The sequence below is a fragment of the Periplaneta americana genome, chromosome 2 (genome assembly GCF_040183065.1).
Source record: "Periplaneta americana isolate PAMFEO1 chromosome 2, P.americana_PAMFEO1_priV1, whole genome shotgun sequence".
NCBI lineage: Eukaryota > Metazoa > Arthropoda > Insecta > Blattodea > Blattidae > Periplaneta > Periplaneta americana.
In genome coordinates this window covers 198422675-198441437 of record NC_091118.1, presented here as the reverse complement: position 1 = coordinate 198441437, position 18763 = coordinate 198422675, and the positions used below count along the sequence as shown (strand labels likewise).

Sequence of the window (18763 nt, the reverse complement as noted above, 5' to 3'; positions counted from 1 at the left end):
CTGGAAGTCCCGGGTTCGATTCCTGGGCTCGACTATCTTGAAGAAAAAAAATTACCTGAGTGTCTAGAGTTTGTAAATTTGTATGAATGTGAGTATGCCGGGTTAATATTACTTACTTACTTACAAATGGCTTTTAAGGAACCCGAAGGTTCATTTCCGCCCTCACATAAGCCCGCCATCGGTCCCTATCCTGTGCAAGATTAATCCAGTCTCTATCATCATATCCCACCTCCCTCAAATCCATTTTAATATTATCCTCCCATCTACGTCTCGGCCTTCCTAAAGGTATTTTTCCCTCCGGTCTCCCAACTAACACTATATGCATTTCTGGATTCGCCCATACGTGCTACATGCCCTGTCCATCTCAAACGTCTGGATTTAATGTTCCTAATTATGTCAGGTGAAGAATACAATGCGTGCAGTTCTGCGTTGTGTAACTTTCTCCATTCTCCTGTAACTTCATCCCGCTTAGCCCCAAATATTTTCCTAAGCACCTTATTTTCAAACACCCTTAACCTATGTTCCTCTCTCAGAGTGAGAGTCCAAGTTTCACAACCATTGAGAACAACCTGTAATATAACTGTTTTATCAATTCTAACTTTCAGATTTTTTGACAGCAGACTAGATGATGAAAGCTTCTCAACCGAATAATAACAGGCATTTCCCATATTTATTGCGTTTAATTTCCTCCCGAGTGTCATTTATATTTGTTACTGTTGCTCCAAGATATTTGAATTTTTCCACCCCTTCGAAGGATAAATCTTCAATTTTTATATTTCCATTTCGTACAATATTCTGGTCACGAGACATAATCATATACTTTGTCTTTTCGGGATTTACTTCCAAACCGACCGCTTTACTTGCTTCCAGTAAAATTCCCGTATTTTCCCTAATCGTTTGTGGATTTTCTCCTAACATATTCACGTCATCCGCATAGACAAGAAGCTGATGTAACCCGTTCAATTCCAGACCCTCTGTGTTATCCTGAACTTTCCTAATGGCATATTCTAAAGCGAAGTTAAAAAGTAAAGGTGATAGTGCATCTCCCTGCATTAGCCCGCAGTGAATTGGAAAAGCATCAGATAGAAACTGGCCTATACGGACTCTGCTGTATGTTTCACCGAGACTCATTTTAATTAATCGAACTAGTTTCTTGAGAATACCAAATTCAATAAGAATATCATATAATACTTCCCTCTTAATCGAGTCATATGCCTTTTTGAAATCTATGAATAACTGATGTACTGTAAATATCAAAAATATAAAATACGAGTACAATATATCAGGACTGTCACTGGGCAGTAACCTGAACATAAGTTTCAGCGTTACATTGTTGACAAGTAACTTCATCTGTTAGCACAACCATAAAGCACTAATAGATGCTATAGAGTTATAAAAAAAATAAACTTCGCTTTCTTTGAACTAGAACTTAAAACTGAGCTGATGTGTTAATGTTGCAGATGAACAAAACTAACTGCCGCTTTATACTAGAAAGGGATCAACATATTAGGTATTTTGTCTGTCAATATGAAATTCTTTGGTTTGACTAAACAATTGATTCACGAGACCTAACCTAAAAATGTATTTTGTTTGACAACATGAAATTATTAGTATTGACTCCGAAAACCGAATACCACCATGGAATGTATGCTTGAGAATACTTACTCCTAAAAATGTTTCTATTCTTTATAATTGCTGTCTCCGTGAACCTAACTCCTTCATTATCGTCTTTCGGTTAAATCTGAAAGAAGAGAACGCAAGTAGGGGAAGTTATCCCCACTCTCTCAGCACGCTTTGCGCTTTCTTGGTGGAGTCGCTGCCATGCTTTTTTCCTCTGACATTATTGTAGACTAATAAAAATGTAAACACGAAAGAAATTCATTCAGTATTTCTATCGATTACCCACCTGCATTATCACACCATATGTTATATTTATTTCCAATTACCTGACTAGTCTTGAATTGTAACCACAACGCAACACATAAAATAATTATTATGTATTAAAATTAATACTGATATTAATTAACTATTAGTATATCCAAATTTCACTAGGTTCCAGTAACCGACTCAGAAATCCAGTAAAATTTTAATTTCGTGACACTCCAATACCGATAACGTCTGTCTCAGCTACCAACATAACAGTTGCAAAATCACTAGGCCTACCTACCATTTGTAGTATTTATCAGTATCGAAATACGAAACGAAGTTGGCAAAAGAAAATTCAATCTGCAAACTAGAAAATCATCGTAATCCACTAGCATATGTAGTAATGGGAGGAAAATGGTTAGGTTTCACCCTTAGGGTGTGAAGTAAGCTGACCCGGACTGTAGTTTAGGTTTAAGTTCAGTTCTACATTCAGATTGGAGGAAAGCAAGGCTAAGATACAAGCAGAGGCGGACGCAAGGGGGGGGGATTAAGGGGATATATCCTCTCCCGAAATTTTGAGAAAAATACGAAACAAGAAACAAAAATAATATTAATTTTAATTCGTGAATGTACATAGGAATTAGAGAGTTTTCCACATAAATTCTCTTTGCTAAAGGGTTAAATTCCAAGAACTGCAGGGAGACAAACACAGCGTTCTTACTTCAAGAGAGAGAGTCATGAAGAGTATTTCAGGCTTTTAATTTTCCTTCTCTTCTTAGACTATTTCATTAGTCAGCTCAAGGATAAGTTTTTAAATCATAAGGGAATCCTAAACTTCATACAAACTTTGCTGCCTAAAAACATAGTGCGAGCATCAGATTAAGATTTAGAAACTGCTGTTGAGGCTGTAGTGATCAGTGGCCCAATGATCTGATGCATCACCAGAGTCTTTCTTCAATGAATTGATGATGTGGAGAAGAAATTTTCTTGATCAGAGAAATCTTCATCTAATAACTACTGATTTTATATCATCTTTGAACAGGTGCAATGAAATTGTTTTTCCCTGCACTCACAAGGCGCTGAAAGTTTTCTGCACTTTGCCTTAACTATAGCAACACCAGAATGGTCGTTCTCAACATTGCGGTGTTTGAAGACTTACTTGAGGAGCACGATGGGGGCAGACAGATTAAATGGACTGGCCTTGATGTATATACATAAAAATGTAGAAGTAAAAGTTCATGAAGTACTGGATGAAAGGTCTAAGAAGACTCGTCGCCTTCTTCTGTAAATGTCATTCTTTTTGTATTGCAGTCATTGTAAATGTTAAAATTAAAAAATTATGGTTTATTTAACAACGCTCGCAATTGCTGAGGTTATATCAGCGTCGTCGGTGTACCGGAATTTTTTCCCTCAGGACTTCTTTTACATGCCAGTAAATCGACTGATATGAGGCTTGTCACATTCAAACACACTTAAATGCCATCCAGCTGGGTTGGGGTAGAACCCGCAACTTCGAGCACAGAAGGCTATACATACTGCGCTACTCAGGCCAACTTGTAAATGTTTGTGACTCGGAAACAAATTGTGAGTATATAAACTTATTTCTCATTACTCCATTTTTACTATCTCCACAAATCCCTCCCCGAAGAAAAATCCTGCGTCCGCCCCAGGATACAAATAAAGAAACTTTCAGGATTTAACCTCGACTGAGGGTCTTGGGCTTTTAAGGGCAGTGAAACATTTAGTAAAGCTTCCTTCGAAAATGTAGTAAAGTCTAGGTATTTATGGAAGACGGAAATAAAATGATACTGGAGACATTGAACTACTTTTTGGAATGTCGGGAGACAGTATTGAGGGTGAGAAGATGTGAATCCTTCTAAAGAGGATGTAATGAATTTTCTATGTAAGCATTTAACTGGGAAACATTGCTGTACCTTTCAATGGAAGATGAGGTCCCAAGTGAGTGTAGACCTGTTTACGGATAATGGCTGTATCTGTACTATTGTAGTCTTTGTGAGAAGATAAAACTTGTTTCCTTCGAAATCTTACGTAAAACAAAGAAATGTACACAACATAGAAACACAGTTCATTCATTTGACTGAATTTTCCTGTACAGTAGAGAGTCAATAAAGCCTTCATTGGTTCGTAAACGCTATTACAAACCTTGGACTTAACTAGATAGTTTGTATTATACCAAAGTACAATACATGGTGATTATTCAGTCATTATGAAGTATTTTCTCATATACGACTGAATTTACGGTAACTTTGAATACGGGATGTTATTTGGTTTACTGAAACGTTCTTTAACATGCATTATAGCTACATTGTTCATTTGCAATCGGAAGATATACTTTTTATTTACTTAGGTTTTTTTCCTTTTTCTTTACATAGAGTTTAAAGATGTATTGTAGTGCTGCAAACATTTATTTCTAGGTTTTCACAATGTTATATAGCTTTACTCTTAACACGAAGATGGTTACTGACATTCCTTTTGGTGGTCCGTTCTTCTGTGTACAGAACTTATTTTTTCCGGAACTATTTTCTTCTTTTTTATATTCATCGGGTTTGATTTTGTCGCTGCTCGTCTTACAAGTACAATATAGAATATTCTGTTAAATTATCCTCTGATTGAGGTTCTGGCTGATATGTACATATATTATCAGGCAGTACATCTCACTTAACTATTTGTGTCAGAGGAAGAACAATTGTTTGTATGCATCTGAAGTTTGATTAGTGTAATATGTAGCTAATCGACGATGTATGCAATGGAGGGGGAAAGGAACTGGCCACCCTACCCCTTTATCTTCTGGTAGTTGTGTCTTAAGTATCACTCGTGAGATTCAGATCTGTCTTCGGACAGTTGACTAAACAAAAAAAAAATTGTTAAATTAATAAATTAATTATACTGTACAGTATAATGGATAGGCGTAATACAGTGCGAGCGAGAAGTCTCTCCTCAATGCTTGTGTAGCCCGTGACGGGAAGAGAATCCACTAGGCAGAGAATTCAAGTGGCAGCACTGGGCGCTAAGCATATGATGGATTGGGGATGTGAGGTTGTCAAACCGGAATTAATGAAGGAGTGCCAACTTTCTACAGGATTACGTGCCAACTTTCTACAAGATTACTAGAAATAATGGACCTGCGGAGAGACTTTTTGATCGCACTGTATATTGAAATATTAATGAAAAATAAAAGAAAATCGTTGTTCCGGCAATAACTCCTATGTGACATATTTATCGATTTTCAGATTTTTGCTCTATTAAATAACTTAAATAGTGATACAGCAAATAATAAAATCTCCTATATGTACACTGGTGGCCTCAATTCTGGAAAACTTTTTGTGTTTGTATTGAATTGTTTTTACATCTGTTTTTATTCATACATTATTAAAATTTAAAATGTTACTCGTGACTGAAAGGATCAAACAAACATTGTGTAATCTATTTTTATAGAAAATACATGACTTTACATCATAATGTGTATGAGAAAACATATATTTATACATTAAGAGTTAGAAACACTTTCGTGTTATTTTTTCATTCACGCTGTAAACAGTTGGTAGGCCTACTTTGTGGGATAACCTTTATTTTTAGTGACAGCATCAATTCTGCGGGATATTGAGTCCACATGACGTTTCAGTTCTTCCTTGCTCATGATCCGAAACCAGCTGTGGATAATGGTATCAATGAATTGAGTTTTGCTGCTGGAATTTTTTTAGACACCAAATTTTTTAACCTTGAGCACAAATTTTAAATTGGATTAAGGTGAGGACTATTCCCAGGCCACTTTAACACCTTGATGTTTTTCTGTTGAAACCATTGTGTAACACTCTTGACAGTATGGCATGGATCACCATCTTGTTGAAATACAAAGTCATCACAATTTGAGTGTAAGTCGGCAATGGATAACATCAATTTCACTTCCAGCATATCTTTTCTGTATTTTTCCGTGTTCAAGTTCCCTTGAAAAATTTGAAGTCTTCTTACTCCATTCCTGGACATGCATCCCCAGATCATGAGGGCAACAGGATGTTTCATGGTTGCGATGAGGCACTCAGGATTCAAGGTTTCTCCATTTCGTCGACGAAGGTATTTCGTTCCGTCACTTTGAAATATGGAAATCCTTGTTTCATCGCTTCATATCACTTCCCACAGTCATCACTGGTCCATGATTGATAATTTTTGCACCATTTTACACGATTTTCTCGTTGTCTTTTGCTGAGAAATGGCTTTTTTCTCAGTGCTCTTGCTTTCAGTTCATTGTGGAATAACTTTCTTTGAAGATTTCTCGCAGAAATACATTACATTCCCTGCTGTGTATAATTTCCTGTACCTCTTTAGAATATTTCTTTCCATCTTTCAGTGCCAATCGACAAATCTGCCTCACATCTCATGGACTTACTTTAGGTTTTCTACCAGTCTAGATGCTGTTTTAAAAGATTTTGTGGATTTGAACCTCTGCTATTTCTTCTGGACGCCAGACACTATAGCACCATTACCAAGCTTCCTTGCAATTTCCTTCATTATGTAGTCTTTTTCTCGAAGTGTGACTGCACTACTTCGATTAGAAGGTGTTCAGTCCTTTCGTGGAGCCATTGTGATAAAATTATTATCAATAAAGTTTGTGGTAAAGAAATCAGGTGATAACCGAACGAAATTTTGTCAGACAAATGATTGAAACACACTAATAGTGTCCATATTTTATGCTAACAGAGCTCAACAATGCTTCTAATGATCAAAAATAATCTTAAAATCAACAGTGGACCAATTTTTATTACAGTAAATAATGGGAAATTATAATTAAATCTGAAATTAATATTTAGATCTAAACGATAAGAACATAATTCTCCATATAATCACTATTTATCGTTAAAATATTAAGAATTTAAAAAAATACCTTTATTAAAACTCCGTAATTGACGAATCAATCATGAGTAATATTTTAATATGTACAAATCTGTGAATAAATACATATGTTATAATAATTCATTACAAAAACAAAAAGTTTCCAGAATTATGGCCACCAGTGTAATTATATTTCTTTGTTTCGAAAATGTAAGAAATTCACAATCTGCTATGTACGGCTGCTATAGGATAAATAAATGTGTTTTTTTCTTCCTACTCAAAAATTTTATATTTTGCACATAGGAGTTATTGCAGGAACAACGACGCTATACAAAATGAATAAATAAAAAATCAATGAAGCATGACATTAGGCCGACTTACCAAATTTAAACTTATTGCTCAAAATGACCACCTTTCCCTTTCAAACACGCTAAACATTTACTTGTGCCATAATTACCAATAGTATACACTAGTTACATAAATGACTATTAACGGAAGGGAAAAATGATAAAAAAAATATGGATATCTTAATGAAATACAAAAATTTTATCAAAAAATTATGAAATATGAGGGAAAGCGTAAGTGCAATCCATGCATCGTGAAAATCCTTGTTCCTATACCGCTGGCAGGCATGGTTTACGACTTTGCCTGCCACTGGCGCTGGTGATATAGTCAGCTTCCTTCGGGACCCACACGCATCTCGAACAGGTAGCGAAGTGCGCCCTTGCGGGTTTCCCACGCGTGTTTTGTGCAGGCCGGAAAAGGCTGTTGACATACTTCCTGTGCTGCTTGCACCTGCGGTCTCCAGAGGTCCTGGGTGCAACCGTTACCGCTACTCCCCTGCCCTTCTGCAGGCGGTATTGTCAGTTGCTTTGATACAGTGTTGAGTGTGCTAGTGAGGTGAGACCGCTGCAACTCGTTGTGCCCGAAGGAAAGCGCGATGCTTAGGCAGAAGGTACGAAAATTGTTCCACACGCGACAGGTCGTCCTAGTATTCCTAGTGTGGGAATCAGTGCTGCAGTGCTGGCCTCAGTAGACTGAATTCTTAATTGGATGGAGATAGGCAACAATACTGTAGACCAAGCGACATTTTGAAAAAATTGAGATATTTGCATAAATATATTGTTGGCTGCATTATTTAACTCAGAAAAAAATCAAGAATGCGATATCTGCACTCTGCTGCCATTTATAAGCGAAATTCGTTTATTGAATAAAATTAGTGTATTTATTTAGTATTTATTTATTTAACCTGGTAGAGATAAGGCCGTCAGGCCTTCTCTGCCCCTCTACCAGGGGATTACAACTATAATATGAACAATAAAATTACAATTAACATTAAATTTACAATTACAATAAAAATTAAAGTACGACAAGATTACCTGATTAATGAAAGCTAGACATTTTATCATAGAAGTTAAGAAAAAAGAATATTTTTGTATTTACTGAATTACAAATTAAACCTACAATAACAAAAATCTATAGCCTAGTAATGAAATTACCGGATATTGAAATATTTTGTGATAGATTAAGAGAACTATTTACAAGAAACCATGTCTGAACGAGTCTCAATTACTGACCAAGTGCCTAGTAAGTTTGCGTTTGAATTCAATTTTATTTCAACAGTCCTTGATGCTAGCAGGTAACGAATTCCAGAGTCTTGGCAGGGCTATTGTGAAAGAGGTATTGTATTTATTTTGCTTTATAATATTAACTCAACTGCTGGTCTACTATTAAATATCTGTTAGTCTTTATTATTATTATTATTATTATTATTATTATTATTATTATTATTATTTGTGTTACTTTTTGTAACATTTACAATACTTATTGCATAAAATATTTAATAAATAACCAAATTTACTTCAATGGTGAATATCTCGAAAACGTGTTTTTGTCGGTTGGTCTATTATTGCTTGAACTTCGTTCAGTTGAAGCATCATCGATCGTTCCAGCTAAATAACTACTTTAACCAAAAAGATTCACTTATATCCATTGTATAACCGCGGATGCTGGCATAAATTTTACCAGTAATAAATCAAAATTACCAAATCAAATTCCCATAAATTTACAAAACTTATTACTGCGAATGAACAAAAAAATTAAATAATCATCAAGACAAAAATAGTTAAACCACGCAACAGAGTGAACAATAAGTATGGAATATTGCTAATAACGTCTTAAATTTTAATTTTACAAAAAAAAAGTTTTATACAAAAGCTGTTGGGGATAAACCACACAATATGATACCAGTGTTCGAAAAAAAGTTCTCAGGCACACAGGGTGTGACAGTAAACTTTATTTTTTAATTGTTACCCTATATTAAAATTGACATATTCCGAATCTCCATTAAATTTTACGTGTGAATGTGCAGAAATTTTACCCATTCACTCGTTTCGTGACTTTCAACTATTTATTAAACTTGTTTCGTGAACTTCAAACTTGGGACAAATAAGTACGTAAGTAAAATCATATCAAGTATGTCATAAAAGTAAAAGAAAACACTATCACTAACCAAACTTAACACAGATGCTCAAAATGAGAACCATTCACACCCAATGTCCCAGTCTATCACGAAAACAGTCCCATCCATTCTTTTTCTCACAGTTCCATGACTAATCTGATCCATTTCATATCTGCAATTAAAAGCAAAATTTATTTTTTTTTATTACTTTTTAAAACAAAGTTACATTTGTTCAGATCAAATTTCTGCACATTTAAAGGACAAAACTAAAATTATTTAAATCACTTATTATCATAATACGCTGCTCTCTTAAAGGGTTAGGTACAGCTAATGGCAGTAAAATTTTTTGGAAATATTCAACATTTTGTTCCTAAATTACTGGATCTTGTACAATAATTAAAATTGGTATGTGTAAAACACTGTCCTTCTGCTATATGCAAAAAATATTTTTACGATTTAAAAAAAAAATTATTTATATATGTTTTTTCAAAATTCAAAATGGTTGCAGTTCACTGTGCAGTGATTAAGCATTTCCCTCACAACTCATAAACTTGTTAACTTTTTCATGTTCTCTCTTTTATTTTATTGCTGAAACTCATGTTTACTATATCATGCTCTTTCAACTACATTCCTTAATAAATAATATTCTTTTTTATATTAGAAGAAAATACTGATATTTTACCATTTTTAAAATGAATTTATTTTTTATCAGACAATCTATCAAAAGTAGAGAAGTGTTCTTGCATCATATTGTAGATATGACATGCATAAATACATGCAAAAAATTTAATTACAGAATGTTGGATAGTTTTTTAGTTATGTGGGAAATGCTTCATCACTGCACAGTGAAATGAATTTTGAAAAAAAAAATGTGATTTTTTTTTAAGCATAAATATATTTTTATCATATAGCAGAAGGACAGTGTTTTACAGATACTAATTTTCATTATGGTACAAGATACAGTAATGGAGGGAAAAAATGTTGAATATTTCCAAACATTTTACTGCTGTAAGCTGTACCTAACCCCTTAAATTGACTGAGCGTATTGATAATTAATTCAGTAAATTTCCCAAAATACGCTATGAAATATTTCATATAAAATAATTGTTATCTCGGAAAGGAAGAAAACACGAGCAAAATAATTGTGTTAAACATTTTTGTTTGAAATATCTCGAAGAATAACCCCTTGAAATTAAAGACATGACTTACGGCTCACTCTGGATATTTCTATTTGTGTTATTTGAATTTCAGTAAGTCCAAATGTAAATATATCTGAAGCAAATCAAGCCTTCGCCATGAGACAGTAATTAGTCTACAGTACTGAAAAAATGACAATAACACTAAATAATAATAATAATAATAATAATAATAATAATAATTGGACCACCTCTGTGGTGTAGGGGTCAGCATGCTGATCTCTTACGCAGAGGGCCCGAGTTAGATTCCCTGTCGGGTTGAATTTCCTGGTTGAGGTTTTTCAGAGTTTTCCCCCAACTGTAAGGCAAATGCCAGAAAATTCGGGCCACAACATCCCTGATTATCACCGGCCTCATTAATCACCGAAATCTTATTCATAACAAATCAATAATACATATACAGTCGCCATCTAGTTCACAACAATAGAACCAGTCTCAACAATAGTACACAGGCCTTCGGATTTCACCCAAAAGATTAACTCGCGATATGACCAAAGATGTTAAAGTTAGTATAAATAACAGCGAGAAAAAAAGAATAATATTTGTACAAGGGGTATGCTTGTATGAATAGAAATCGGGAGTAACTTTGCATACATCTGGTATTATGACTGCACAATATAATAATCTGAAATAAAAAAAGGTATTTTTCTTACATAGGCCTACATTTTAAAGCCTGATACATTTCTGCGATTAAGTGAATGAAATACGGATGTATAAATGTATATGCATCACATAATACAAAAAAGTTTTAAAATTTTAATATCTCTCTTTCTCATCAGTCAATTATCGTTCTTGATTATTAATTATTTTTCCTTATCCAATTTACAAGTTACCAAAATCATTATACATGTCCGTTACAGTTACAAAATAAGTGTTTTAAGATGAAGCTTTCAAATGCAGTAAGGCTGCTTCTTAATGGAAACTGAATTAAATATACCACTAGGTGGTTTTAAAATTATGCTTTAATAAAAACTTGACGTAATTGTTCATTTTTAAATCTGTGCCGTAAGCCCGCTTGGTCTAATCACGCGACTGGATTTTTCCCGTTGCAAGGCCAATGCTAGGTAGTCCCTAATACCATGGCAAATCTCCAGGGTTCACCTCGTCAAATACCGTCTCTCTCTCAGCGCTATAAGAACCTTACAATTGATACAGCGTCGTTAAGTAACTCTGTAAAAACGTCGCTGTTTTAACCTCTACTGGGTGTTCAGTTCAAAATGTGTCTTGGCTCGCTGTATGCCGTCATGTGGCTAGCTGATGAGCCTAGAGAATTCAGTCTTCCTACACTTCCGCAGCTCAGGTGTATAATCTAAGAGGCAGAGAAGTTGGCTAGCAAGTATGGCGTTCATTCTGAAGAGTACGTACCGATACGTACGGTAACGCCGGTAGTGGCAGGAATGTGAACTGTTTGGAAATACGTACTGTCGGGATATGGGGAGAGGGTAAAGACGATTACTTACGTATTTGTTGACATTAACTTCGACGGTCAACATGAACACGGAGCATTTGATTTGTGTTGTGGAATGTTACCGTAAGCAACCGATGATAACAAATACCCTGCGTACGACTTGCCGGCGCAAAACACAGTTCGAAAGAGGTTATGGTAGCACACAGACCGTACAGACCGCCATCTGTTGCTACGACGTTCAAGTTATACCGTACACGTTCTCAAGTTCAGATTGAAGAACGCCTTAAATAATAGGCAACTTCTCTAACATATAAGCTGAAACTCGCTTCAAATCGGTGACCCAACAACAGTGACGTCATGACACACTTTGAAATGAACACCCAGTAGATTACTTAGCGTCGGCGCAATTTGTGATAGTGAAATGATTCACTATTTGACGAGATGAGAACTAATATTTGCCATGAGATTATCTGATAGTTCCACATAGTTGAAAAAGAACCTTGAAAGAAACCTAGACAGTTAATTGCCCAAGCGGGCTTCGAATCCACACCCGAATGCAGCGTCGGGATCACGATTCCAGCTCGTTATCCTTTAACTACTTCGGTTGCTCTTGACGTATTGGTAAGCTATTTACAATACTTGTAATCATACTCTTAGATTTACGAACTCCTATGACTGTTACGCGCGAACAATTCTTTTCTAGTTTTCCGGAAAGTATAGTAACCTCAGCTATCACCATGTAACATTTTGATTTTTGAGAGTTCAAAGGGTGAATATTCAACATTGCATAACAGTATTAATATAATGGTAGTTGTAACATTTTCAAGTCTCGGATACAATTTTTACTTGTTGTACAGTTAAGTGTAAGTGTCTTTCTTGCTGTTTTCTTGTGGAATACCTTTAATATCCCTTAATGTCTGTCTAATTGTACGTGAATTTGATTCTTGAGTCCCTGATGCAATTTCTTTTCATACTCCGTGTCAATTTCTTGTTTTAGTCTTAAGTGAAAGTGTCTTTGTTGCTGTTTTCCTGTCGAATATCGTAGAATCCCTTAATGTCTGTCCAGTTGTAAGTGAATTTAGTTCTTGAGTCCCTGATGTAATTTGTTTTTTCATACCCCTCGTCAATTTCTTGTTTTACTCTTAAGTGAAAGTGTCTTTCTTGCTATTTTCCTATCCAATAGGTACCCTTGGCATACCTTAATATCTGTCCAATTGTACACGAATTTCATTCATTCATTCATTCATTCATTCATTCATTCATTCATTTATTATCTTCCATAGATCTTACATGAGCAATGAAGCTTTAAGATGTGGAACAAGTCAAAATTTTACAATATTACAATTATAATTTTTACTAATTTTTACAAGTTCCGGACGAAATTTATTTTTCTATACTCCGCATCTATTGCTTGTTGTCCTGATAAGTGAATATATCTTTGTTGCTGTTTTCCTTGTCAAATGTCCGTGACGTCCCTTAATGTCTGACCATCTATCTGTACGTGAATTCAAAATTCAAAGAGTAAATTCATAATTCAGTGCATAACAGTATCAACATGTAGTTTAAATAGCAGATGTAACGTTTTTTGGTTTTCAAGTCCCGGATGAAATTAATTTTCCGTAATGGACTGCTATATTACTTGTTATACTGTTAAATAAATATAGGCTATCAATGTGGTTTTCCTTTTTTTGTCCCATATCCGTGGCGTCTCTAATACCTTCTTATTTGTACGTGAATTCAAAATTCAAAAGGTGAATATAGAATTCAAAAGATAAATATTAAACAATACATAACAGTAGCATCATAGTTCAAGTGACAACTGTAATGTTCTTTGATTCTAAAGTCCCGGATATAATTTTATTTCTGTACTTCACGTCTATTGCATGTTAAACTGTTAAATGAATGTGTCTTTGTTGCTGTTTTCTGTCGAATATCCATGGTGTCCCTTAATGTCCGTCCAGTTGTACATGAACTCAAAATTCAAAGGGTGAATTCAGAATTCAAAGATTAAATGTTGAACGATGCATAAGTGTCATCATAGTTCAAGTAGCAGTTGTAACATTCTCTGCAATCTCAATTCCCGGATGCAGTTCATCTTCTATGCCCAGCGTCTATTGTTGTATTGTTAAGTGAATGTGTCTTTGTCGTAGTTTTCCTTTTTTCTAGTCGAATGTCCGTGGCGTCCTTCAGTCTCTCTTCAGTTACACTTGCATACAAAATTCAGAATGTAAATTCAGAATTCAAAAAGTAAATGTTAATGTCTGTGTGGCGTCCTTCAATGTCTGTCCAGTAGGTTATAATACGTGTCTGTCCGTGTTGTCGAATGTACCACGCGTTTGACTGGTTTGTTTGTTGGTTCTCCAGTAAGCTCCGCTCCTCGCTGCAGACGGAAGGTGATGACGACAGATGTCCACGATGCGATACCTCGTCGTCGGGACGCAGGTGTTCCGCGTGTGCCAGGCATAGGTGAGGAGGCCGTCAGCATCTCTCAGCTTTTGGCTAAAGAAAGTAAAACATTCAGTGTTCTTACTTATCTCTCTTGCCAGTCGCTTAATTCATTTTCGTACTTCGCATTACATAATATATTCAGTTCTGTATATACTGTTGCTTTATCAATTCAAGAGTACACGGGAAAAACAATGTAAAGTTACATTTCTCTTGGGGTCATGACATTATCTAATTCAGTACATTACTGCAAACTTTAGTGTTTTTCTTATCAAAACTGGTAAAGGAGAATTATCACCATGGATACAGTCATTCTTTCCTACTTTTTCATTAGAAACAGCAATAAATTTTGCAGTATTTATACTGAATTAGATATCACCCATAAGAGAATTGTGACTTTTTTTTCGCTTGTAGTCTTCAATTGTAAATAAAATGTTAGACTTTTTGTCTTCACGGTGATTGTCTTTAGGAGAGGAATTCAGGATTCTATGCCGTGTGTTTCGACTTAAATGCTTCAACGTTTCGGAACCACTTACAGGTACCATCATCAGGATGTCTGATATTACATCACCCTGATAATAGAACCTGAAAGTGAGTTCGAAACGTTGGATATATACAGTCCAAACACACCGAGTAAAACCCAAAAATATTGAAACATGATGTATCCATCTCACAGTATATCTTGAGCGATAGCAACTGTTAGATTTGAAATGGGTGGTACCTACCGCCAGGAAAATTGTGGGCCCCTACAAACATTTGCCAGGGGCCTTCCCCTCCTCGCGAATATTTTAATAAATGCTGAAATAATATTATTTAAACAGAGTTGGTAGCTAATGTAGACACACCTATAACGGTCTGCTTAATTATCGATTTATACATAACTTGAATTAACATGGATTGTAATCTGTGTAACACGTAGTGTTACGTAAATCCAAAGACGAGCTAGAGAACTGAGATACAACGCTTTTAAACACAGTTCCCAACCATTGCGTTTACTTTAAAACCTAGTAGGTACTGAGAGAAGCAGATCGGTTCGTAAAATCAAAATGACTGTACGTACAGAAACGTTCAGAATCCTACCGTCTTCGCAACTGACGGCCAGTATACATACTCCTCTGTAAGCATAATCTTAAACTCCAGTGACTTAATATCAACATTAAGAACAGTAAATTAATTTGAACCTTATTTATTTATACAAAGATACGAAATCTACCAGACTTCTCGTATATGAGTTTAGTATTCCTCAATATTGTTACGTGTCTAAATAGCAGTTCCATAATAACATTTGGTATGCAATTAAATAAAAGTTAAATTAAAATTATACGAGAGTTATGAATGTAGCCTACGTTGTTTTAAGGTAATTCGTGTACCATAAAAAGTGTGTGCGCATGTTAAGGCTATTATAGGCCTATACAGTAATATATAATTACAATAACATGGTCCTACATGCAATTATACATAAAAGTATTTTTCTAAACCCTCTGTACTGTACTGGTTATTGGTATCATTTCAGGGAGGTGAAATTGCAGTCCGGAGATTGGTTTTATAGACACATACAGAGTCGCTTTGGAAGAACAGCACCCCTCCCTGAGTACAATAAAGGTATGTATTTCAGCATTGTTAAAATCTGAAATTTTAATCATGTTTCTCCAAAATATTTTACTCAACTTATAAAACGCAAGTTACAGCATTCGTGCATTAGAAATGTTCTCTTAGTCGGTTGTTTAATGACTCTGTATCAAGTACGAAGTTATTATTTAGTGTCGATGGAATTGATGATAGCGAGATAGTATGAGACCGAGGATTCTCCATAGATTACCTGCCATTTTCCTTACGGTTGGAGAAAACCTCGGAAAAAATCCAACGTGGTAATCAGTCCAAACGGTAATCGAACCCACGCCCGAGTGAAACTCCGAATCGGCAGACAAAAGCCTTAGCGGACTGAGGTACGCCGGTGACTCATTAAAAATGTAACCTTGAAGTTTTATCAGATTTGTTATAACATTGTTTAAGCAGACATTGCTTCCTTTATTTTAAACCTATTACATTAAAATAACGTAATAATTGTCAAAGGTGTCTATAGACTACTCACACTAGAAGGCAATAAGGCATGAGTTGTAACACAGTACCGGTATGTGGCAAACACGTCGGAAGTAGATATCATAATTAGGCGCCAAATTATTAGAGTCCATGAATTGAGAGCTTCAAAACATGCAGATCATAAAGCATGGCTTGCAGTATTTTAAGTCATATAGCTAATCAATTTGATAGGTTTAACAGAAACTCTACACAAAATGTATCAACAATGTACTGTTCCCAAGAGATAGGTCCACCGATGTGGAGTAACGGTTAGCGTGCCTAACAGTTAAACGAGCGGCCCGGGTTCAAATCCTGGTTGGGACAAGTTACCTGGTTCAGGTTTTTCCGGGATTTTCCCTAAATCCAATAAGAGCATTGTCTGCTGGTTAATTTTCGGCGTTGGACTCTGGTCTCATTTCACTGGCATTATCATCTTCATCTCATTAGACGCTAGATGACATAGCAGTTGATAAAGCGTCGTAAAATAATCAATTAAAAAAACAACAACAGACAGCGCGATTTACATTGCAATTAAAGCGACTGTAAATACATCCTCCCAAATTGTGAAGGTTGCTAACATATTGCAATAGTTCTACATAAGTAAGCATTTAAAGGAAAGAATATAATAGAAGCAGTAAAGGCTCATTCACAATGAAAATTAAACATAACGTAAGCGTTAACTTCAGAATATAAACGTTACGGTAAAATCAAGAAGTCATACCATCATTCACGATGGTAACATAAACATACCCGCAAACATACTTGGTAACCATGGAAACATAACAACGACGCCATTTCCTCATATTCTGTCGTATACTTCAGCGCTCCACGATTGTGTTCTGTTTGCAAATCACGTAAGCATAAGCATGAAAGTTTGGAGTTTGCAAACTTTCATGTTAACGTCTTACGGTAATGTTTATGACAATGCTTATGTGAATCATTGTGAATGATCCCATTTGGTAGCCTGGGCGCAAACTTCTGTGTTATGTTCCGGTTATGTTTAATTTTCATTGTGAAGGGCCTTAACGCTGATAAAATTGTAATAGTTGAGAGAATTTTTGAACTGGTCAGTAATTTTATTTTGAATGTGGGTGTATGATGGGAAAAAGTTGTTTTAAAGTATTCGCTCTGAATTAAGTAACTTAAAATATTCGTATTACTGTACATTGTAAACAGAGTATCTACAGGGAGATAGGAATTGAGACAATTAAAGAAGTGTGTAAGTTTTCCCATAATTTTTTTATCCTTTACTGCAGGATCTTGGTAGAATAAAATGGAAATTACAAAAAGCGAAGAACAGAAGCAATCAAGATAAAGTTGTTAATTCAAGGTTTTAAATTAGCAGAATGCATGTTAAATAAAGACATTAGAATACAATTAGGAATTTTTAACTTTACCATACGAAATTAAAGATCAAATTAATTGCCTTCATTATGTATCAAGGACAATATGGCGGAATTCCTCGAAAATCATTACAATTCTAAAGAAGAAAAGAGATGAAAGAAAGAAAAAAGGAAAACAAAAGGAAGAAATATATTACGATGTACCGAAGTACATATGATATTTCAGTGCAGAAATTCTGCGTCATCATATGATGATGGAAGAGTGGAACAGAGAAAAATTCTCTCCGGCACCGGAATTTGAACCCGGGTTTTCAGCTCTACGTGCTAACGCTTTATCCACTAAGCCACACCGGATTCCCATCCCGATGTCGGATCCAATCCTCTCAGGGAACCCAAGAGGTGGAACTTAAATTGAGAGGATTCGATCCGACATCGGGATGGGAATCCGGTGTGGCTAGTGGATAAAACGTCAGCACGTAGAGCTGAAAACCCGGGTTCAAATCCCGGTGCCGGAGAGAATTTTTCTCTGTTCCACTCTTCCATCATCAAAAGGAAGAAAGAAAAAGGAAAGGAGGAAAAAGAAAAGGAAGAAAAGAAGGAAGAGAAAAGGGAGGAAAGGAAGGGGAAAGGAAGAAAGATGGAAGAGGAAAGGAGGAAGAAAGAAAGGGGGAAAGGAAGAGGAAAGAAAGAAAGAAAAGGGGAAAGGAAGGAAGAAAGAAATTCATTCATTTCATTCATTTATTTTATTCCATAGATCTTACATGAGCAATGAAGCTTTAAGATGTGGAACATATGAACATTTTACAATATTACAATTACAGTTTTTACAAATTTTTATAGTTTTACAATTTAGTAATTTTCTACAATTTTTACAATTTTGTACAATTTTTTTACATTTTGGCGAGATGTAGTGAGATGAGATGAGATCCGAGGATTCGCCAAAATATTACCCGGCATTTGCCTTTTCGGTGGGGGAAACCTCGGAAAAACCCAACCAGGTAATCAAATCAAAGGGGTTGATGCCAAGGACTCGCCATAGACCATCCGGCTTCAGTCCCACGGCTGGGGAAAACCTCCGAAGAAACCAAAGTCCAAAGGGGGATCCAACCCAAGCCCG

General features: G+C 35.5%; 1 protein-coding gene across 12 annotated transcripts in view; it reads left to right on the top strand.

Moving 5' to 3' along the window:
• LOC138695021 (uncharacterized) overlaps positions 1–18763 on the top strand; it is a 329089-nt gene that overhangs the window by 233996 nt on the left and 76330 nt on the right. For 9 of the 12 annotated variants that reach the window (XM_069819315.1, XM_069819316.1, XM_069819312.1 and 6 more), the window contains 2 exons: positions 14144–14245; positions 15738–15826. In XM_069819315.1, coding sequence (XP_069675416.1) covers positions 14144–14245; positions 15738–15826 — 191 coding nt within the window. The remainder of the gene's footprint in view (positions 1–14143; positions 14246–15737; positions 15827–18763) is intronic. The other 3 variants (XM_069819317.1, XM_069819320.1, XM_069819322.1) reach the window with 1 other exon arrangement.